The sequence below is a fragment of the Rhinoraja longicauda genome, chromosome 21 (genome assembly GCF_053455715.1).
Source record: "Rhinoraja longicauda isolate Sanriku21f chromosome 21, sRhiLon1.1, whole genome shotgun sequence".
Taxonomy (NCBI): domain Eukaryota; kingdom Metazoa; phylum Chordata; class Chondrichthyes; order Rajiformes; family Arhynchobatidae; genus Rhinoraja; species Rhinoraja longicauda.
In genome coordinates, this window is record NC_135973.1 from 23,567,268 (window position 1) to 23,591,413 (window position 24,146).

Sequence of the window (24,146 nt, forward strand, 5' to 3'; positions counted from 1 at the left end):
AGAAACATAGAAAATAGGTGCAGGAGTAGGCCATTCGGCCCTTCGAGCCTGCACCGCCATTCAATATGATCATGGCTGATCATCCAGCTCAGTAACCTGTACCTGCCTTCTCTCCATACCCCCTGATCCCTTTAGCCACAAGGGCCACATCTAACTCCCTCTTAAATATAGCCAATGAACTGGCCTCAACTACCTTCTGTGGCAGAGAATTCCACAGACTCACCACTCTCTGTGTGAAGAAATGTATTCTCATCTCGGTCCTAAAAGACTTCCCCCTTATCCTTAAGCTGTGACCCCTGGTTCTGGACTTCCCCAACTCGCTGAAGTTTACAAGGATGAGGGGGCGGGGGCGGAATCTCATTGAAACTTACCGAATAGTGAAAGGACTGGATAGAGTGGATGCGGAGAGGATATCTCCACTAGTGGAAGAGTCTAGAACCAGAGGGCACAGCCTCAGAATAAAAGGACGTATCTTTAGAAAGGAGATGAGGAGGAATTTCTTTAGTCAGAGCATGCTCATTGCCACAGACAGCTGTGGAGGCCAAATCATTGGGTACTTTTCAGCGTAGATTGACAGATACTTGATTGGTAAGGGTACAGGGGTTACGGGGAGAAGGCAGGAGAATTAGGTTGAGAGGGAAAAATAGATCAGCCATGATTGGATGGCAGAGTCAACTCGATGGGCCGAATGGCCTAATTCTGCTCCTATGACTTATGAATTTATGTTACACAGGGTGGCTTCCAATTGCTGTGTGTTACAAACATCTGTTTGGAAAGTTAATTGGTATCACTGTTACACCCAACTTTTGGATGCCCCATAATAAGCTGGAGTTGAGACCAGTAGTGCACTTGGCCGGGCGATGTGATAGCCCTACTGTTTGTTCTGACAATGATGAATCTGCTGCCGTTAACTGCTGGCCTTGACATTGGAAAAAATCACTAACGTAAACCATGAATCACTGCGGAACCATCAACTCTTGCCAATTTTCCCCACCTCAGTATTTACTTTGGCTACTGTTGGAAAATTAAATAGCTACATCTTAGATGGAGCAAAATGCAAACCGTGGTCTGTGGCTTTGGAAAATTACATTCTTCTCCCAATGATAGCTTAAGTGAAGCATACTTCACTTTTCTCGCAATTATATAAGGCTTACGCTGAGTCAGAGATTGCATTTTTGTTTAAAATCCCCCAATTGCTGGAAACTCTGAGATTAAAATAACAGAACCTATTGCAAAGGGCACCAGATATTTTGTGTAAAATATTGTGAGTAAAAGATGTGAGAGTAAAATATTGTGAGGCATTTTGTCAGAATTCCCATTTAATTCTCCCTCTGGGTGCTGAGGCTTTGTGTCAATCCCGTAAAATCCAGTAAAGTCCGATCAAAGATAGTCCGAGGGTCTCCAATGAGTTAGATGGTAGCTCAAGACTGCTCTCTCCCAACAACTTAGAGACCAAATCATTGGGTACTTTTCAGCGTAGATTGATGCTGAATTAAGATGGATACGTAGATGTACAGTGTACTATCTACATTATTGGAGACCCTCGGACCATCTTTGATCGGACTTTATCATGCACTTAAACATTATTCCCTTTATCGTGCATACGTACACTGTGGATGGCTCGACTGTAATCATGTATAGTCTTTCCGCTGACTGGCTAGCACGCAACAAAAGCTTCTCACTGTATCTCGGTACACCTGACAATAAACTAAACTCTAACTAATCTTTCTCTATTACTAGTGGTTTAATCAACTCATCATGTTTCGGTAGATTTAGACTTTAGACTTCAGAGATACAGCATGGAGACAGGCCCTTCAGCCCACTGAGTCTGTGCCGATCAGCGATCACCCCTTACAATAAGACTATCCTACACACTAGGGGTAATTTACAATTTTTATTGAAGCCAATAAACCTACAAACCTGTACGTCTTTGGAATATTGCAGAAAACCAGAGCACCAGGAGAAAACCCACGCAGGTCACAGGGTGAACATACAAGCTCTGCACAGCAGCACCCAAAGTCAGGATCGAACCTTGGTCCCTGGCGCTGTAAGGCATCAACTCTAATGTTGTGACACTGTGCTGCCCTCGATGTTTGACCAGCTGAGATTTTAGGGTTATCTTAAAGTCATACAGTATGGAAACAGGACCATTGACCCAACTTGCCTACGCTGACCAAAATGCCCGATCTATACGTCGCAACTGCCTGCGTTTGACCCATATCCTTCTAAACCTTTCCTATCTATGTACCTGTCCAAATGCAGTCTCTAATATTGAATGGAACTGCAAATAATAAGGCCATTCAACCCATCTATTTGATGCTCCGTGCAAGCTTTCTCTGACACATTACAGGTAGATAGGGGAGACAAAAAGGCTTTTGGCACATCGGCCTTTATCAGTCAGACTATTGAGCATAGAAGTTGTGAGTTCATGTTACAATTATATAAGATGTTGGTGAAGCCGCATTTAGAGTATTGTATTCAGTTCTGGCCACCATGTGCCCAGGAAAGATGTTGTCAAGCAGGAAAAGGTGCAGGGAAAAGTTATGAGTATGTTGCCAGAACTAGAGGGCTTGAGCTATAGGGAGAGGTTGAGCAGGCTAGGATTCTATTCCTTGGAGCGCAGAAGGATGAGGGGTGATCTTATGGAGGTGTACAAAATCTTGAGAGGGATAGCTTGTGTAGATGTACAGAGTTTCTTGCACAGAGTAGGGGAATCGAGAACTAGAGGACATAGGTTTAAGGTGAGGGGGGAGAGATTTAACAGGCAACTGAGGGGTAATTTTTGCACACAGGCCGCATTTAGAGTATTGTATTCAGTTCTGGCCACCGTGTGCCCAGGAAAGATGTTGTCAAGCAGGAAAAGGTGCAGGGAAAAGTTATGAGTATGTTGCCAGAACTAGAGGGAGAGGTTGAGCAGGCTAGGATTCTATTCCTTGGAGCACAGGTGGGTGTCTGGAAAGAGCTGCCGGAGGAGGAAGTTAAGGCAGGAACTATTGCAACATTTAGGGGTGAGAGGTACCTTGAGCAACTTGTGAAGAATCTGGACCTTCCTCGCCTCTTCCCGGGCTTGCAGGAGGCTGTATCCTTGAGGAGGGCGGACTTTTCCGATCCTTTCCGAGATCTGTTCCACACGCGGTTTCTCCACCAGGTTGTCATCTTCGTCCGGGTGGATGCGCTTGGCAACCAGCGAGAAATAAAGTGCTTCAGTCAGAACCTGTCAGAGCAAAGGATAGAGGGGGCAATGTCACTGAGGGGGTAAGATCTGTAATTCAAGTGTGATCACCGTGCCAGGAGATTCACCCGCAGTCCGTAACGCTAAACCCACGATACCGCAGGGGCATTTGGTACTTTAGTGAATTTAGTGTTTTAGTTTAGTTTAGAGATACCAGCGCGGAAACAGGCCCTTCGGCCCACTGAGTATGCATCGACCAGTGATCACCCTGTACAATAAGGCTATCCCACACACTAGGGACAATTTACAATCTTTACCGAAGCCAATTCATCTACAAACCTGTATTTCTTTGGAGCGTGGGGGGAAACCGGAGCACCCGGGGAAAACCCATACGGTCAGAGGGAGAACGCTCAGACAGCACCCGTTGTCAGGATCAAACGCGGGACTCTGGCGTTGAAAGGGAGCAACTCTACAGCTGCGCCACCGTGCCACTGCGAAGATCAGAGATCGAGGGCGGCGCAGTGGTACAGATGCTGCCTTACAGTGCAGTGAACCTAGTTCTATCCTGACTATGGATGCTGTATATACAGTTTGGACGTTGGTGAGGTTACGTTTAGAGTATTGCGTTCAGTTATGGACACCATGTTATAAGAAAGATGTTGTCTTTAATACAAAACAAAAATACGATAATTGAAGGTTAAGATTTGATATTTTGCGTTCTATTACTCTACGTTGTGTAACAAGTAGGCCAGGAACATCCTAGGATTTACAAGACAATTGCAAATGTATTGCATTTCATGATCTCAAGAGGCTTAAGAGCTGAACGTTGAGAAAACGTGCCTTCAAAGGTTCCAGGAGGAAGAATGAGGAGAGGACGCTGAAGATCCCTGAGATGAGCCACATGAGAGCAACCCTTGGAGTGAAGCAAACTCCGATCCAAAGGCACACGGTGATGGAGGCAGAGAAGAGGAGGAAACAGAGGGCGTGGGCTGTGTAACTGCACCAGAAGGGGAAGAGGCAACGCTCTGGAGGGTCACTGAAAGCTGTTGAGACACAAGAATATTAGACAATGTTAAACAAGTCCAATCTCAGCCATGGGCACTACAATAGCACTGGCTAAATTAATGCACAAGCATCGAGAAGCTTGGGACATCGATCTGGTGACGTGGCTTCAAATCCCATATGGCAGCTGAGAACATTGTTCAATCTGAAGAATGGTTCTGACTCTGCTTTGCTTCGTAGTTCTGCTCTATAGGAACAAAGAAATTCAAATGCGGGTTTATACCAAAGATAGACACAAAGTGCTAGAGTAACTCAGTGGGTCAGGCAGCAGCATCTCTGGAAAAAAAGGATGCGTGACGTTGCAGGTCGGTACCCTTCTTCCAACTTCTTCTCCCTGCTCTGACCTTGCAGAAGATACAGAAGCTTGAACACGGACAGCACCAGACTCAGGAACAGCTTCTTCCCCTCTGTTGTCTGGCGTCTGAACGATCCCTCCATAAGCTAAGGTACTGCCCAATTCAGCTCTACCCCATTGTGGACGTTAAGTTTGTCTAAATAACTGATGAGATAAAACGCTGAGAACTATAGTCTGCACTGTATCATCCCCTTTGCCCTATCTATTGTACTTGAGTTTGAACTGATTATATCTATCTATGTGTGGTATATCTGGTCTGTTTGGATAGCGTACAAAACAAAGCTTTTCACTGTACCTCGGTACATGTGACAATAATCAACCTGAACCCCAAACCTAAATGGAGGCACGGCTGGTAGAGCCGCTGCATCGCAACGCCAGAGACCCGTGAATCTGTGGAATTAATTCCAACAGACGGCTGTGGAGACCAAGTCGTTGGTCTAATATTTTTAAAGCGGAGATTGACAGCTTGTTGATTAGTAAAGGCATCAAAGATGATGGGGAGAAGGTAGAATTGGGTGGAGAGGGAGAGATAAATCAGCCACGATTGAATGACACTCGATGCTCGATGACACTTGAATACAGGTGCTCCCGACTTACGATGCTTCGACGTGCGATATTTCGTCTTTGCGATGGTGCAAACGGCAGTGAGCCGCAGCGACCCGTAGCGAGCCGCAGCGACCCGTAGCGAGCCGCAGCTTGCTTCCGGCCACGTGATCAGGTGTATTAAATGCACTTCGAGTGATGATATTTTCGGTTTGCGATGGGTTTCTCGGAACGTAACCACATCATAAGTTGAGGAGCACCTGTAGCCTAACTTTGCTCCTATGACTTATGAACTTATGGACATTTACCTATTCTTCTGGTGTTGGCCATCCTCCCAATACCTTGGGTGGGCCGGATGCCTTGGCCAAAGTCACTGGCCTTGTGGTGAATGGCAGCTTCTGTTGGCACCTCTTCATTTCCACTGATTATCTCCGTCCTGAAGAACAAAATGTAATAGGCATTAAAAAACATTAGTAAAACTGAAAAGATGAGATACCTCAGCAAATCCCAACCCTCATGAAAGGAACAGATAGGGTAAATGCACAGAGTCTTTTACCCAGAGTAGGGGAATCAAGAACCAGAGGTTTCAGGCGAGTATTGCATTCAGTTTTGGTCACCCAGTAATAGGAAAGATGTTGTTAAGCTGGAAAGGGTGCGGAGAAGGTTTACGAGGACATAACCAGGACTCGAGGGCCTGAGCTTTTGAAAGACGTTGAGTAGGCTAGGACTTTATTCCATGGGTCGCAGGAAGATGAAGGGTGATTTTATTAGTGTATAAGATCATGAGTGAAATAGATACGGTAAATGCACAGTCTTTTACCCAGAGAAGGGGTATCAAGAACCAGAGGACATAAGGTTAAGGTGAGGGGGGAAAAGATGTAATAGGAACCGGAGGGCTAACTTTTTTACACAAAGGGTGATGGGTGTATGGAAGCCAGGAGCTGCCAGAGAGAGGTAGTTGAGGCAGGTACTATCACAACATTTAAGAAACATTTAGACAGGAATATGGATAGGATGGGTGCAGGGGAATATGGGTCAAACATAGGCAGGTGGGACTAGTATAGATGGGACCTGATAGTCGGCAAGGGAAAATTGGGCCAAAGGGCCTGTTTTCTTGCTGTATGACTCTATGACAGGCTTGGATATCAATCTACACTTACATACCAAGCCCATTCCAAGGTTATCTGGCACATCGGTAGGAATCTAAGGGGTTCGATGGTCATTAAGCATCTGGAATAAAGCTGATGTTGCAGACTGTGCCTGAATTCTGTTCCATTTACATCACCGAGAGTCAAGAGACAAGAGTCATGAGCGTTTAATTGTTATGTATGTACCACAAATCGAACTTAAATTCTTCTTTGGAGCTTCACAACATGTTAGCAAACCCAATATTCTACAGATGACATAATAAAAGGAGCAAAAAAGTTCAATAACTAAAAAAAAGCTCAATAGTTGTGCAATTTTCGGGGTGGCATAGTGACGCAGCGGTAGAGTTGCTGCCTTACAGCACCAGAGACCTGGGTTTGATCCTGACCCTGAGAATGAAAAAATGAAGTGCTGATGTAAGCAAATGGAAAAATAAGCCTTTGATTGTGGAAGGCAATATATGAATGTAGCTTTTTCTATATCTTCAAATTTACAAATAAAATTTTGGAAATACTTTTGGGAAAAAATGAGCTCTGACATTAATGTATTACATGCTGGATACACAATGGAAGTTAATCAATGACTTTAAATCATTGGTGGTATTGGCATCATATTATCCTAGGGACTGAGACATGGTGAAAGCCTTTGCTTTACGTGCTATCCTGACAGATCATACCATTAGTGATGACATCAGGTAGTGCAAAAGAGAAAATAAACAGATAGAGAAAGTGCAAGGGCCACAATCAGGTAGATTGGAAGATTGGGAATTCATCCCAAGAGACTGCTCTTGAACCTGGTGGTACATAGGACCTAGAACACAGAAGGTACAGTGTGGGAACAAGCCGTTCGTCCCGCAATATCTGCGCCCAACATGACGCCCAGGCCAACTCTGTAGATGACATTTTGGGTCAGAAACCTGAGAGTCATAGAATCATACATCATTCATCACAGAATCGCACAGCTATTGAGCCATACAGCATGGGAACAGGCCCTTCAGCCCAACTTGCCCATGCCGACCTACATCCCCCATCTACACTTGCCCCACCTGCCTGCATTTGGCCCGTATCACTCTAAAACTTATCCTATACACATACCTGCCCAAGCATTTTTTTTTAAGTCCCAAATGTTTTTTAAGCATGTTTTGTGATTAAAGCTTGCCTTCTTCAGACTTGATTCGATGTTTGAGATTCATCAGCGGGTGATGAACTTAACTGGGTGATGAGCGGTACAGGAATGGACTTTGAGAACATACTCACAGGTTGGATATTAAGTGACTCTCCAGGTCCAGGGAGACGCGGCCACTGTCGTGCGAGGTTGACAGATCATTATTCCCACCAAAGGCCATTCGCTGTATCAGGTGTTCAGCTGCTGGGGAAATCACCATAGATTGTACTTGGTGAAGACTTAAAAAGCAAATGACTTACTACAGCTGCAATTTCAGGTCTTCTGCTCTTTTCAAAATCTTTGCCTGGGGATATAGTAAATAAACTGACCCAATCACTGCCAACCTTAAATAAAAACCAAAACTCCTGAAAAAAACCCAGCAGGCCAGGCAGCTGTGGAGAGAGAACCAGTTGTTTCAAGTCAATGATCCTCTGAGGAAGGGTCTTCAACACGGAAATATGAACTCTTCCACGTCTTTGAAGCCCACCTTGGCAAATGACAGCACAGTGGCACAGCAGTATAGTTGCTGCCTTACAGCACCAGAGACCTGGGTTTGATCTTGACTATGGATGCCGTCAGTATGGAGTTTGCACACTTGGGACAAGGTGGCGGCACGGTGGCACAGCGGTAGAGTTGCTGCTTTACAGCGAATGCAACGCCGGAGACTCAGGTTCGATCCTGACTACGGGCGGCGTCTGTACGGAGTTTGTACGTTCTCCCCGTGACCTGCGTGGGTTTTCTCCGAGATCTTCGTTTTCCTCCCACATTCCAAAGACGTACAGGTATGTAGGTTAATTGGCTGGGCAAATGTAAAAATTGTCCCTAGGGTGTGTAGGATAGTGTTAATGTGCGGGGATCGCTGGGCGGCGCGGACCCGGTGGGCCGAAGGGCCGAAGGGCCTGTTTCCTCGCTGTATCTCTGTATCTCTAAATCTAAAAAAATCTAAATCTTGTATGTTCTCCTTATGACCGTGTGGGTTTTCTCCGGGTGCTCCGATTTTCTCGCACATTCCAAAGATGTACAGGTTTGTAGGTTGATTGACTTTGGTGAAAAAAATGGTAAATTGTCCCAAGTGTGCAAAATGGTGCCAGTGGAGAGGGATCGCTGGTCGGCGCGGACTAGGTGGGCCAAAGGACCTGTATCCACGCTGTATCTCTAAACTACACTAAACTAAAATGAAGACGTCAGGTAAGCAAATAGAACTGTAATTTAGCACAAAATAAACGTCCCAGTAACTTCTGGATTGTTATAACGTGGCGGCGCCTAACGGCAGCGGCTGACTAGCAGTCTGTCCGTCTTTTTTTTGTTGTGTGTCGGTGTTGGGATGGTTTTTATATATTTTTTTTGGTTGTGTATGTGTGGGAGGGGGTGGTGGTGTGGGTGGGTGGGTGGGGGGGGGGGGACTTTTCTCTTCCTCACGGCGCGGGGTGCGGCTCGGCTGCGGGGCCTAACATCGCCCGCTGCGGCTCGGCCGCTGGACTTTACATCCCGGTGCGGCTTGGCTGCTGGACTTTACATCACCCGGTGCGGCTTGGCCGCTGGACTTTACATCCCGGTGCGGCTTGGCCGCTGGACTTTACATCCCGGTGCGGCTTGGCCGCTGGACTTTACATCCCGGTGCGGCTTGGCCGCTGGACTTAACAGTGCCCGGTGCAGCTCGGCTGCGGGGCTTAACATCGCCCGGTGCAGCTCGGCTGCGGGGCTTAACATCGCCCGGTGCAGCTCGGCTGCGGGGCTTAACATCGCCCGGTGCAGCTCGGCTGCGGGGCTTAACATCGCCCGGTGCGGCTCGACTGCGGGGCTTTTCATCGCTGGTGCGGCTCGACTGCGGACTTGACATCGCCCGGTGCGGCTCGACCACGGGACTTAGCTGCGCAAGGCTTGGTCGCGGGCCTTTCATTGCCCGGTTCGGCCGCGGGACGTTTCAGCGCCCGGTGCGGGGACTGTGCGGGTCGGTCAGGGACGAGCTGTCTGTCCGTGGGCGTGGGGAAGAGAGTGGAAGTTTTGTTGCCTCCATCACAGTGAGGGGGTGTTTGGAGTCACTGTGATGGACGTTTGTGTTGGGGTTATGTGTCTTGTGTTCTTTTTTTTTCTATGACTGCTATGTAGTTTCGTTCGGTACTTCGGTACCGAACGACAAATAAAGCTCTGTTATAGAAGGCAGCATCTCTGGGGAATATGGATAGGTAACGTTATGAGGCGGAACCATTCCTCAGAAATGAAATGTTGTCTATCCATGTTCTCAAAGAGATGCTAGATATAAAATGCTGGAGTAACTCAACGGGTCAGGCAGCATCTCTGGAGAAATTGAATAGGTGACATTTTGAGTCAGGGCCCTTCATCAGATTGAAGAAGGTACCCGGCCTGAAATTTCACCCATCCTTTTTCTCCAGAGATGCTACCTGACCCGCTAAGTTACTCCAGCATTTTGAGACAATCTTTGGTATAGATCAGCATGTGCAGTTCATTTTTATAACATTATTTCTCAAGAGATGCTGCCTGACTCACTAAGTTACTCCAGCACTGTGTGTCTTTTTTTACTTCAAAGGGCGTTGACTTCAAGAGCGTTGGGGAGGGTCCGAGCCTGTGGAAGGCGCTACGCAAAGGTAGTTCTGCTCTGTAGAAACAAAGAACTGCAGATGCTGATTTATACCAAAGATAGACACAAAGTGCTGGTGTAACTCAGTGGGTGAGGCAGCATCTCTTTGACATTTCGGGTCAGGACCCTTCTTCCAAAAATGATCCCGACTTGAAACGTCACCCATCCTTTTTCTCCAGAGATGCTGCCTGACCCCGCTGAGTTACTCCAGCACTTTGTGTCTATCTTTAGTTCTTCCCCCGGTTCCTTCTAGGACTTCAGAGAGTCCTCATTCACGGATGGATGGTGTCTGCAGGGTTACCTGAAGCAGAGAAGGCTTTGGCCATGGCCTGCTCGTAGCCAAGGGAGAGTGGCTCATCATCTGAACTCAACTGCGTCTCGATTCCGAGGTGTCGTGTCCCTCGTCCTCTCCTCAGTTTGGGAACATTGCTCCCCATGAAGGACTGATCACTCAACAGGTCCGGCCAATTCATCATGCTATCGTAATCAGGCCAGCCGGGCGCACTGCGGACAGACGAGTAATTACAGGCACGAATCTTATCGAAACGTATAAGATTATTAGAGGGTTGGACACGTTAGAGGCAGGAAACATTTTCCCAATGTTGGGGGAGTCCAGAACAAGGGGCCACAGTTTAAGAATAAGGGGTAGGTCATTTAGAACTGAGATGAGGAAAAACGTTTTCAGTCAGAGAGTTGTGAATCTGTGGAATTCTCTGCCTCAGAAGGCAGTGGAGGCCAATTCTCTGAATGCATTCAAGAGAGAGCTGGATAGAGCTCTTAAGGATAGCGGAGTCAGGGGGTATGGGAAGAAGGCAGGAACGGGGTACTGATTGAGAATGATCAGCCATGATCACATTGAATGGCGGTGCTGGCTCAAAGGGCCGAATGGCCTCCTCCTGCACCTATTGTCTATTGTCTATTGAAGTTACCGAGCTAGAAATTGCAGAGAGTTGTGGAGGCGGCACAGTGGCGCAGCGGTAGAGTTGCCGAAATTGATGCCGGGTCTACTATTGATTATGAAAAGTTGGTGTCTATTATTCGTGCACTACAATTGTTGCATTTTTGCACTTATTTATGAAGGTGTTTATGTGTAGTATGATGTAGCTGAACTGTGTGAAAAAAACCCAACTTTCACTATATCCGTTGGGCAGCTCTGTGGTGCGGCTTTAGAGTTGCTGCTTTACAACGCCAGAGGCCCGCGTTTGATTCAGACTGTGGGTGCTGTCTGTGCAGAGTTTGCGCGTTCTCCCTGTGATCGCATGGGTTTACTACTGGTGCTCCTCTTTCCTCCCACACTCCAAAGATGTATAAGTTAATTGGCCATGATAAAATTGTAAATTGTCCCTAGCATGTTGGATAGTCATAGTGAGCGGGGTGATCGCAGGTCGGCACGGACTCGGTGGGCTGAAGAGCCTGTATCCGCACTGTATCTCTAAAGTTTAAAGTCTAAATTTAGGTACATGTGACATTAAAGTACCATTGAAACCATTGTCGAAACAAGGAACTGCCGCTGCTGGTTTACCAAGGAAAGACACAAAGTGCTGGAGTAACTTAGCAGGTCAGGCTGCATCCGTGGAAAACATGGATAGGTGACGTTTGCTGGTCAGGACCCTTCTTCACACTGACTCAATCTGAAGAAGGATCCTGGCCCGGAACGTCACCTATCCATGTTCTCCATGGATGCTGCCTGACCCGCTGAGTGACTCCAGTACTTCATGTCTCACCATTGACTTTTAGAGCTCGCAGTAAGAGGAATTGGAGTCAGATACAGTCACAGCATTTATGAAACATTTAGACAGACACTCAAATAGGCAAGACATACGAGGATAGTGCCCATACGTGTGCAAATGAGATTAGTGTCGATGGAGAAAAGGTTGGAATGGATGTGGTGGGCCGAAGGGCCTGTTTCCACACTGTATAACTCTATGACTTCAATGACATCTCACTGACCGGCGGAAAGGACCCAGCAGAGGAGGTGACCTCCTAACTTCATAACCAAAAGGGGAAAGTTGAGATTGGGTATTCGGAAACAAACAGTTGTCACACACTCACCTCTTGGCTGTGACGTCAGTCTTTAGCTTGTCTTTGTAATCCTAGAAGGAAATTGAAACTCCATTGAGGAAGGCCATTGTGGAGGGGAAGGGCTTTCCCATGGACACACTCAATGTGCACAGGTGAAGGGGCAGATCTCACAAGTTGTAGGCAGAGATAGACAGATTCTTGATTAGTACGGGTGTCAGAGATTATGGGGGGAAGGCAGAATGGGTTCAGGAGGGAGAGATAGATCAGCCATGATTGAATGGTGGAGTGGACTTGATGGGCCGAATGGTCTAATTCTACTCCTATCCCTAATGACCTTATCACATGCCTTAGGGGTTGGCATCGCCTGATTAAGGTCCCGGGACAGTGGGCATTCACCGCAGTGCCCGCCCATCTCCCACACTCACCTCCTCCAGGTTGTCCGCGAAGGTCAGGAAAGAACTGCCTGCCGTGGAGGGATGGACATAGTCATCGATCTCCAGCACATTCGATTCATGCAGACCCGAGTCCGTCATCGTAACCTGCGGTGAGGAACAATTGTGAAAGTTTTGCAGTTTCCAGAAATGCTTCACAAGATTGAAGGAAGAAGATTGCAGAAAGTGGTGGACAATGCCCTGTCCATCACGGGTACTGACCTCCCCACGTCGAAGGGATCTACAGGAGTCACTGCCTCAAAAAGGCAGCCAGCATCATCAGAGTCCCACACCACCCCGGCCACACTCATTTCACTCCCGCAATGGGGACTAAGGTTCAGGAGCCTGAAAACGGTAACGTTCAGGTTCTTTCAAAGCACCGTTAGGCTATTAAACACTTGCCTTCGATCCGTCAAGGCCTACTGGATCTCCCGGTTGCTAACCATTTTGACTCCCCTTCCCATTCCCACACTGACCTTTCTGTCCTGGGCCTCCTCCACTGTATGAGTGAGGCCACACACAAACTGGAGGAACAGCAACACATATTTTGCTTGGGTGTAGCTTACTGCCCAACGGTATGACCGTTGATTTCTCAAATTTTAGGTAACTTCTACAAACACGCTCCTCCCCCCTCCCCTTGCTCTTCCGCCCCCTTGCCCTGCTTCCTCCGCAAAAAGTTAATTAACCCATTCCACAGTTCGCAATGATGTATCCCTCTCGGGATCACACCATCCCTAGCCTACAGGCAGCCCGGCAGGGAACCTCCCTGCCTGAGGTCATCTGTTGCTGGTCCACGTTTGTCCTGGTCTTTTCTTGCTTCCAGTCAATAGACAGTAGACAATAGACAATAGACAATAGGTGCAGGAGGAGGTCATTCAGCCCTTCGAGCCAGCACCACCATTCAATGTGATCATGGCTGATCATTCTCAACCAGTACCCCGTTCCTGCCTTCTCCCCATACCCCCCGACTCCGCTATCCTTAAGAGCTCTATCCAGCTCTCTCTTGAATGCATTCAGAGAATTGGCCTCCACTGCCTTCTGAGGCAGAGAATTCCACAGATTTACAACTCTCTGACTGAAAAAGTTTTTCCTCATCTCCGTTCTAAATGGCCTACCCCTTATTCTTAAACTGTGGCTCCTGGTTCTGGACTCCCCCAACATTGGGAACATGTTTCCTGCCTCTAACTTGTCCAACCCCTTAATAATCTTATATGTTTCGATAAGATCCCCTCTCATCCTTCTAAATTCCAGTCTTCCCCTCCCAAACCACCCCCCCCCCCCCCCCCACAATCAGTCTGTAGAATGGTCCTGACCCGAAAAGCCACCTTTCCATTTTCTCCAGAGGTGCTGCCTGACCTGTTGTGTTACTGCAGCTTTTTGTGGCTATCTTTGGTATAAACCAGCATCTGCAGTTCCATTTTATTACATTAGAGAAAGCACTCTGTCTGTTTACAAATTTACTGTCACATTTTATTGCCAGAGCAACATATAAACCATTTGCATGCTCAATAATAAAGCTCTTTTTTAACGTTGTTTCAGAATCGATGCTATGGTTTCTTCATTTTTCTCCGTATTTCTGTGTTCGGTGGAAATGTCAAAGACTAATGGGCATAGGTTTGGGCTAAGATGGGCAAATTTCAATGTGGACGTGCAGGGGATATTTATAAACAGAGAGGGTGGCAGGTGGCAGGAATGCGCTGCCAAGAGTTGTGATGGAAGCAGATACGATGGTGGTGTTTACGTGGGTTTTTAGATAGGGACATGGTTATGCAGGTAATGTGGGGACATGGATAATGTGCAGGCAGATGTGATTAGTTTATCATGGCTCGATGTTCGGCATGGACATAGTGGTGTACGTTTCCTGTGCCATACCATTCCTGTGCTGTTCTGTTTAATTTAGTTTAGTTTAGAAATGCAGCGCGGAAACAGGCCCTTCCGCGCACCGATTCTGCACTGACCAGCGATCCTCGCACATTAACGCTATCCTACACTAGGGACAATTTTTACATTTATACCAATTCAGTTAACCCACAAACCTGTCTGTCTGGAGGGTGGGAGGAAACCGAAGTCCTCAGAGAAAACCCATGCAGTTCACAGGGATAACATACAAACTCCGTACAGACAAGCATCCGTTGCCAGGATCGAACCCGGGTCTCTGGCGCTGTGAGCGCTGTGAGGCAGCAACTCTACCGCTGCGGCACTGTACCGCCCTGTTCTATGTTCTATGTTCTATTCTCCCTGTGACATCCGCAGGTGGCTGTGAAGGCCAAGTCATTGGGGTTTTTTAAGGTGGAGATTAACAGATTAGTAAGGGTGGCGTTACGAGGAGAAGGCAGGAAAATGGGGTAGAGAGGGAAAGATAGATCACCCATGATTGAATGGCGAAGTAGACTCGATGGGCTGAATGGCCTAATCCTGCTCCTAAGACATGATCTGGAGCTAGATAGATTCTTGATTAGTACAAGTGTCAGAGGTTCTGGGGAGAAGCCAGAAGAATGGGGTTGAGAGGAAAAGAGAGATCAGCCATGATTGAATGGCGGCGTAGACTCGATGAACTAAATGGCCTAATTCCGCTCCTATGACTTATGAACTTATGACTGTTTAGCAAAATAAAGTTCTTTGTAAAAAACTGTAGGTTTGTATTAGTTACTCAGGGAGGTGACACCAGACACGAAGGATTTGCTGAGACTGTCTCCATTAAGCTAAGGCTTTGCCACAAGCTCACATGTCCCTCTGAAGACTGAAGACAGATCAGGAACGGGAGGACTCAGACCTAAAGCCATTGGCAAAAGCACCAGAGGTGCGACGGGGGAAAGAATAATTTTAATTCAGGGAGTTGTTATCTTTGGAACACATTGCCAGAGAATGGGCGTTGGAAAAGAAAATTGGATTCAAAGGAGAAGTGGATAAATACTTGAAGAGGAAATATTTACAGGGCTATGGGAAAAGAGCAGGGGTGTGGTATTAGTTGGAAGGCTCTACCCTTCAATCATTCTTCACTAATAACAGCTTATATGTACATATCACTCTTAAGAAGCAAAATGTCCCATCTCACTTCACAGATATATTATTGAACTAATCTTATGAGCCACATTCTGGACCAGAGGGGCACTAACACCAGGGGAAAAGATGTATGGATTATCTTAAATTGAAGAAGGAGAAATTAGAAACATACTCCTCAATGGTGGTATGATGAACACTCTGGTGACACGGTGGTGCAGCGGTAGAGTTGCGGCCTCACAGCACCAGAGACCCAGGTTCGATCCTGACTAAGGGTGCTGCCTGTGGGGTTTGTACATTCTCCCCGTGACCGCGTGGGTTTTCTCTGGGTTCCTCCCCCACTCCAAAGTCGTGCAGGTTTGTAGGTTCATTGGCGTCTGCAAATTGTCCTTAATGTGTAGGATAGTGTTAGCGTACGGGGTGATGGCTGGTCTGCACGGACTCCAGTGGGTTCTCTAAGGGCCTGCTTCCCTGCTGTGTCTCCAAAGTCTAAAGACTCTAAAGTCTGAATCTTGGGTATCTTCTTGAGGTTTCATAGAAAAGAAATAGCTCAAAATAAGGATTTCTGGTTCACGACGTCCCGGACAGGTCTTGACCAGAATAACTCACGGGTTTTAGTTATTCAGGGTGGCAAGTCTCCAACCTTTTCTACTTGTAAATTTTTCTTCGTAATATCTGTTCTGTCCACCCTTTGATGAACCAGAATGGAGCCTTCCTCCGCCATTGGGACCCATTCACCATTCCCTTCAGAGATGCTGCCGGACCCACTGATATCCCTCCCTCCAGCTTTACAGTTCTCTCCTTATCAACACCATTTTATCTCCTTCTCTTTTAGTCCTCTTTTGTCACCCTTTTTGTCTTTTCTTCTCTAGACTTTGTCTACCCATCTGGCAATCACGCCCCCCTCCCCCATCTCTCACTGGTATCCACTTACCACTGTCCCACTGCGATCAAGTTAGGAACAGGGGACGTACACCGAGATCTGGGTGTCCTAGTGCATCAGTCACTGAAAGGAAGCATGCAGGTACAGCAGGCAGTGAAGAAAGCCAATGGAATGTTGACCTTCATAACAAGAGGAGTTGAGTATAGGAGCAAAGAGGTCCTTTTGCAGTTGTACTGGGCCCTAATGAGACAGCACCTGGAGTACTGTGTGTAGTTTTGGTCTCCAAATTTGAGGAAGGATATTCTTGCTATTGAGGGCATGCAGCGTAGGTTTACTAGGTTAATTCCCGGAATGGCGGGACTATCATATGTTGAAAGACTGGAGCGACTAGGCTTGTATACACTGGAATTTAGAAGGATGAGAGGAGATCTTATCGAAACGTATAAGATTATTAAGGGGTTGGACAAGTTAGAGGCAGGAAACATGTTCCCAATGTTGGGGGAGTCCAGAACAAGGGGCCACAGTTTAAGAATAAAGGGTAGGCCATTTAGAACTGAGATGAGAAAAAACTTTTTCAGTCATAGAGTTGTGAATCTGTGGAATTCTCTGCCTCAGAAGGCAGTGGAGGCCAATTCTCTGAATGCATTCAAGAGAGAACTGCCATGATCACATTGAATGGCAGTGCTGGCTTGAAGGGCCAAATGGCCTCCTCCTGCACCTATTGTCTATTGTCTATTGTCTATCACCTGCACCTATTGTCTATTGTCTATTGTCTATCACCTCAAGGTATGCCAACTATGAAGACGTTCTCCTCTTTCTGTGAGACCCTCTCTCACTGCTCCCCTCTGTGGTTTCTGCAGTCTGTAGAAGGGTCCTGACCCGAAAAGTCTCCTATCCATGTTCTCCAGAGATGCTGTTGAACCCGTTGAGTTAGTCCAGCTCTATGTATCTATTTCCACCTATCCCTTACCAAGCTTTGTCCCTTTCTGACCCCTTTTCCACCTTTTCCCTCCTTCTACAATGTCTGAAGAAGGATCCTGGCCCAAAACTTCACCCATGCATGTTCTCAGAGATGTTGCCTGACCCCATGAATTACTCCAGTTCTTTGTGTATCTAAGAACAAGTTCCCGGTAGATGATATTAAATCCACCATGATTAAGCTGCTATGCATTATGTTGTGATTCAGAAAATCGGTTGTGTTTGGAAAGAAGGATAAGACATACAGCATTATTGTTTGACACAGTTAGTCCTGTGAGTGAGAATGCCCTGACTTACTATGACACAAGAGGAGACCATTTGGCCCATTGGGTCCATGCAAAACAATCCCATTAACATCATTCTACCTCTCCAACATTTAGTTTCGTTTTGAGATACAGCAGGGAAACAGACCCATCAGCCCATCGAGTCCACACTGACCATCAATCACCCATTCACGCTAGTTCTATGCTATTGCACTTTCCCTTTCACTCCTTGTGACCGCCTGGGTATCCTCCTGCATCTCAAATACTTGCAGGTTGGTAGGTTAATTGATCACGGCAAATTGTCCCAATTCTGTAGGTAAGTGCTGGAAGCTGGAAGAAGTTTCTGAGAATGTGGGGTGAATTAAAAATAAGATTAATGTATGATTAATGTGAATGTGTAGTTGATAGTAGATTTAGACTCAATGGATCAGTTTCTCTGTGCCCTCTTTCTGTGCCCTCTCTCTCTCTCGCTCTCCCTTCCTTTCCCCTCCTCTCCCCCCTCCATCTCTCCCTCTCCCTCCTTCTCTCCCTCCCTCTCTCTCTCCCTCTGTCCTCTCTCTCTCTCTCTTTCTATGAAGATTTATTCAGTTATTTCATGAACAGAATCAAATTTATTTTGTTGTTCGGCAAAGTGGGAGAAGAATTCTAAACTTTTAAAGAAAGAGATAAATATTCATTTCACACAGGGAAAGAATTTATTTCCAGATGTGGGGGATGTCTGAGCTTACCCGGCTCCGAGATTTGCGGAAGAGCAGAATGATGATTAGATAGATGGGGTAGATGATTATGCAGGAGACAACACCAGCAGCCACACTCTCTCCGCTCAGAGGCACCCGCGCTGAAACTGGCAGGTCACTGTGAGAAAAATCCAAAAGAAAAGTTATATTCATGTTTGACAATCAGATAGAGAACTTCTTTCTGCACATTCACACATCCACCATGTTTTGGCGCCATTTCCAAAGTCCAAAGTCTGGTCTGCCCGCACGCTCGCTCTACTGGAGCGGCTCCCGATCCAGGTAAGCCCCAGGCTCCTGCAGGGCCTTCCTCCGTCTCCCTTGACCGGCTCGGCCCAAAAACCTAAGTTCCTCTGTTGTTCACCCTCCTACCGGCCCTTGATCCTCGCGTCCGCTGTCTCCAGTGGCTCCCTCCAGTTACCACCGTCCGACAAGCCTAAGGACATGTTCTCTCTGCTGTGACCAATACCTGGCGACTATTGCAAATAGACACAGTGGGCTGATTCCATGCATTAGGTGCTTAACTGTGTATTGTACCATGTATGGCAATAGTCTTCCTGATCTGTATGCAAAAAAATGAATAACAGTGTACCTTGGTACACGAGATAATAAGGAACCATTGAACTATTGGACGTGTTGAATAGCAACTCCCATTAACCCATCAATGATAAAAACTAATTAGGGTACACAGATTTAAGGTGCCCAGTATAAAGTTTGGAGGGGGGAAGGGAAGAGGATATTTCTTTAACATACAAGTAGTATAAGAAGATAACTGCAGATGCTGGTACAAATCGAAGGTATTTATTCACAAAATGCTGGAGTAACTCAGCAGGTCAGGCAGCATCTTGGGAGAGAAGGAATGGGTGACGTTTCAATAGACAATAGACAATAGGTGCAGGAGTAAGCCATTCAGCCCTTCGAGCCAGCACCGCCATTCAATGCGATCATGGCTGATCACTCTCAATCAGTACCCCGTTCCTGCCTTCTCCCCATACCCCCTCACTCCGCTATCCTTAAGAGCTCTATCCAGCTCTCTCTTGAAAGCATCCAACGAACTGGCCTCCACTGCCTTCTGAGGCAGAGAATTCCACACCTTCACCACCCTCTGACTGAAAAAGTTCTTCCTCATCTCCGTTCTAAATGGGTTTCGTCACCCATTCCTTCTCTCCCGAGATGCTGCCTGACCTGCTGAGTTACTCCAGCATTTTGTGAATAAATATCTTTAACATACAAGGCGGAAGAGGGGCAGGGGTCTGTAAGAGAAGGGACAGAAATCCTCAGTGGTTTAAAAAGGTGCCCGGATAACTAGAACCACCTAGAGAGCTTGATTTGCAGGATTAGGCTGGACAACCTGTCTTCAACCAGGGGAAACACGATGGGCCAAATGGCCTGCTCCTGTGCGATACATTTCCAAGGGTCCGTTTACATGTTAAATCCAGACGGTCGTTAATGAAGCAATTGGCTTTCACTGTTTTCTTCACATCCCTGCCAAAATCCCACACAGTATATTGAGTGGAACAGTTTTCACATCCCTCTCGTTTGGCCCAGTTATGTCGACTGTAAAGCGAGAGTAACTGCATTGGAATTTTTTTGTTTAAAAGAGTACGTTTAGAAGGAGGAACTTTCAACTTTATGAAAACACTCATGCTGGTTAGAAGTCTCACTTTAGCAGTGAGCATCCTGGAATGAATCCAGATTATTGGTTCATGAGGTTCCCGTGTGTTACAAGAAGACTGAAGGAAAGAGTCTCCGTACAATCACACAATATCACTCAGGAGACCATTCGGCCCATTGAATCTATGTTTCCTCCTGGTGGAATGATCTGGAAATGATCCTTATAACAACTAGAGAGCAGTCCTGACGTGTGTAGAAAGGAACCGCAGATGCTGGTTTACACTGAAGATAGACACAAAATGCTGGAGTAAATCAGCAGGACAGGCAACCTCTCGGGATAGAAGGTATGGGTGACGTTTCGGGTCTCCCCATTCCTTCTGTCCAGAGATGCTGCCTGTCTCGCTGAGTTACTCCAGCATTTTGTGTCTATCTGCAGCCCTGACGTACTATCCACCTCATTGGAGACCCTCGGACTATCTTTGATTGGACTTTACTGGTTTTATCTTGCATTAAACATTATTCACGTTATTGCATTTATCATGTATGGTAGTTGTACGCTGTGGACGGCTCGATTGTAAACATGCATTGTCTTACAGCTGACTGGTTAGCACGCAACAAAAGCTTTTCACCATACCTCGGTACACTTGACAATAAACTAAACTCAAGCAAGATCCGCACAAGATTGGTCCCTCAAAAGACCAGATTGATTCTTATTCATATTAGAACTTACTTTAAACGCCCTGCAGGGTGACTAATTTGCCCATGAAGGTAGATTTGCCTTGCACTGTGCCAATCTCTTTATGCTCTTTAAAGAGGTCAACAAGTGGGGATTCATTTCTTTCGCCAGAGGGTGTCGAATTGGTGGAATTCATTGCCACAGATAGCGGTGGAGGCCAAATCATTGGGTATTGTTAAGGCGGACATTAACAGGATTAGGAAGGGTGCCAAAGGTCATGTGGAGAAGGCAGGAGAATGAGGTTGAGAGGAAAAATAGATCAGCCGCAATTGAATGGTGGAGTTGAATCGATGGGCTGAATGGCCTAATTCTGCTGCCATGTTTTATGGTCTGGAGATTGACAGGTTCTTGATTAAAGGGCGCTCTTTTAGACTGGAGGTGAGGAGGAACTTCTTTTGTCAGAGGGTAGTTAATGTGTGGCACTCGTTGCTACAGAGGGTTGTGGAGGCCAAGTCAGTGGATATTTTTAATATTCAGCGATAGACAAATTCTTGATTAGAATGGGTGTCAAGGGTTATGGGGAGAAGGCAGGAAAATGGCATTTGGATGTAGAGATCAGCCATGATTGAATGGCGGAGAAGACTCGATGGGCCGAATAACCTAATTCTACTATAACTTGTGAACTTGATTAGTAAAGATTATGTGGAGAAGGCAGGAGAATGAGGTTGAGAGGGAAAGATAGATCAGACATGATTGAATGACGGAGTGGACTAGATGGGTTGAATGGCCTAATTCTCCTCCTACGTCTTATGATCTAATACAAATGGGGTTCCATTGGACCTGATGGGTAGAATAGCCTGTTTCCATACCATGAAAGGCTAAGCAAAAGTAGTCACAAAGGCACAGTCCAGCACCACCACGTAGACCCATGTGGGGAGGAGCGTTGACTAAAATGGAGGGAGAAGTGTACCTTATGCTTCTGTCATTTATAACCCCGTACCACACCACACTGGCGCAGAAGCAGAGGTACACGAGGACAAGGCAACAGGTGACTCTCTGGACTCTGGTGAAGCAACTCCTGGGCGGTCGGTCGCAGATCGAGAGCCAGATGTGTCCTTCCGAGAATCCTCTCTGGATTTCCGCCGTGAAGATGCGGGAAAAGTCCCTCAGTTTCGACTCGCCTGCGCAGGGAAAGTGGGATCGGGAGGAGGACAAAGAACACGGAGATGGGATTAGAAAGGGAGAAAACCTCCCATGCAACATCCTTGCGGCAATCAGAACTACCTGCATCTCACCAGTTGGTAGTTCTGGAATGATTCTTGGGGCTGGCGTTACAATGATTCACATTGCATCTCCGCCCATTTCTCGGGCAGAAAGCACTGTTATATCATTCAAATCAGGAAATCATGATGCAGCTTTATAGGACTATGCTTGGATCACATTTGCAGTATTTTGCGCTGTTCCTAGTCGCATCGTAACAGGAATGATGAGGAGGCTTTGGAGATGGCGCAGAGGAGGTTTACCAAGAATGCTGTAGATAGACACAAACTTTTGGAGGAACTCAGCGGGTCAGGCAGCATCTCTGGCGAAAACGAATAGGTGACGTTTTGGGTCGAAACCCTTCTTCAGACTGAGAGTCAGGGGAGAGAAAAACTAGAGGTATGAAAAGGTTCAGAGCAAATCAGAGTCGGCACCTACGACCAAGGAAAGGTGGAGTCCACAATGGTTCATTGCTGGCCGTGGAAGAGGTGAAGGGATATATGGATGCGAACAGTGGAACTGGCAGGATGACTAGAGTGGGGGAGGGGCGGGGAGAGAGGGAACTCAAGGGTTACATGAAATGAAGAGAAATCAATATTCGTTATAAGCAGAATATGAGGTGTATTTGGCCTCACTTTGACAATGGAAGAGGCCCTGGACAGAAAGGTCAGTATGGGAATGGGAAGAGGAGTTAAAACGTTGGCCTTGGTTAGAGGGTTTCAGGTACAGGAAGAGATTGAATAGACTTGGATTGTCTTGTGAATTTATGATTCCTGCTGAGGTTATTGTTGGACAAGTAGAGTAATGGTCATGGAACCAAAGCACACAGGTGGAACTAAGACAAAGATTAAACATGACCTAACTGAACGGAGAACCAAGTCAAGGGGCTGAATAGTCTCTTACTGTTACAGGCCCACGACCAGTTTTACGGCATCCTTGCTTCCAGAACCTCCCTGAATTATTTAGGAAGGTGCTGGTTTAAACCTAAGATATACACAAAATGTCGGAGTAGCTCCTCGGGACAGGCTGCCTGTCCCAGTGAGTTACTCCGGCATTTTGTGTCTATCTTCCTTTCTGAATCATCCGTTTTGCCAGATCAACAGAGGCCATGGTCACGGAGTCCAACGCTACCAGAACGCTTCACCTAGGCCGCCGAGGGGCTGAGATACCGGCCTGTAAAGTTGGCCTCGGAAGTTGGCTATGGGAATGGATTTGCCGGCTCTGGCTAGGCCTGGCACTTCCAGAGCCCTGGCCACAGGGGGTAAACTCGACCCGTCGATCGGCCACAGAAGTCCCGATGAGGTCGGGATCGGCCGCCTCACCGGGCCTGAGTGCCATATGTCCGCGGGGGACTTCCGGTGGGGGATTTCAAGTGCGCTCTCGTAATTTTGTCCGGATTAAAGGAGGTGCCGGACCACCAGTTGCCAGAATGTTTGAGGCGGGCCTGTAGTATGTCTGGAAGACCTTCGTCAGCTGCGTCTGCACATGGGTCTCCACCTGAGAGATGGTGGCGCCTGTATCTTCCACCCGTCCCGACTGATGGACTTACTTGCAGCAAGGACCTCCTTTTCCACTAGGCCCTCGATCCCATCCTTGTCCACAGCCAACCAGTCATCCACCAGAAAGTAATAGACGTTGTTAGTCTGAAGATCTTTGATGATGACGTGTTGCAGGTACCAGGAAGGGGTGAGGCCTATTGAGATAACATGAGGGACAGTCACCACAATGATCCTCCATCCCAGGTGAACTAAACATGACAGGTGTGAATTTGTATAACTAGTGGCACATCCTTTCAAGTCCTCCAATGCACAGCATTGTGATAACAACAAATTCATCCACTTCATAAATAATGATTAAGAGATAAGTTCATAACTTCATGTTATGAGCTGAATTAGGCCATTTGGCCCATCGAGCCTGCTCCACCATTCAATCATGGCTGCTCCATCTTTCTTTCTCAACCCCATTTTCCTGCCTTCGCCCCATAATCCCCTAACACCCATACTGATCAAGAATCTGTCAATCTCTGCATTAAAAATACCCATTGACTTGGCCTCCACAGCCTTCTGTGGCAATGAATTCCACAAATTCACCACCCTCCGACTAAAGAAATCCCTCCTCATCTTTCTAAAAGTATGTTCTTTTATTCTGAGGCTATGACTTCTGGTCCTCGACTGTCCCACTAGTGGAAACATCCCCTCCACAGCCGCTCTATCCAGACCATAAATATTGCTTGTCCACACCAGT

General features: G+C 46.8%; 1 protein-coding gene across 1 annotated transcript in view; it reads right to left on the minus strand.

Moving 5' to 3' along the window:
* pkd1a (polycystic kidney disease 1a) overlaps positions 1-24,146 on the minus strand; it is a 172,372-nt gene that overhangs the window by 24,426 nt on the left and 123,800 nt on the right. The window contains exons 29-38 of the mRNA XM_078418122.1: positions 23,452-23,595; positions 21,613-21,823; positions 18,347-18,473; positions 12,489-12,602; positions 12,094-12,134; positions 10,343-10,545; positions 7,535-7,646; positions 5,441-5,568; positions 4,013-4,215; positions 3,020-3,214 (exon numbers count right to left, since the gene is read on the minus strand). Of these exons, the coding sequence (XP_078274248.1) occupies positions 3,020-3,214; positions 4,013-4,215; positions 5,441-5,568; positions 7,535-7,646; positions 10,343-10,545; positions 12,094-12,134; positions 12,489-12,602; positions 18,347-18,473; positions 21,613-21,823; positions 23,452-23,595 (1,478 nt within the window). The remainder of the gene's footprint in view (positions 1-3,019; positions 3,215-4,012; positions 4,216-5,440; positions 5,569-7,534; positions 7,647-10,342; positions 10,546-12,093; positions 12,135-12,488; positions 12,603-18,346; positions 18,474-21,612; positions 21,824-23,451; positions 23,596-24,146) is intronic.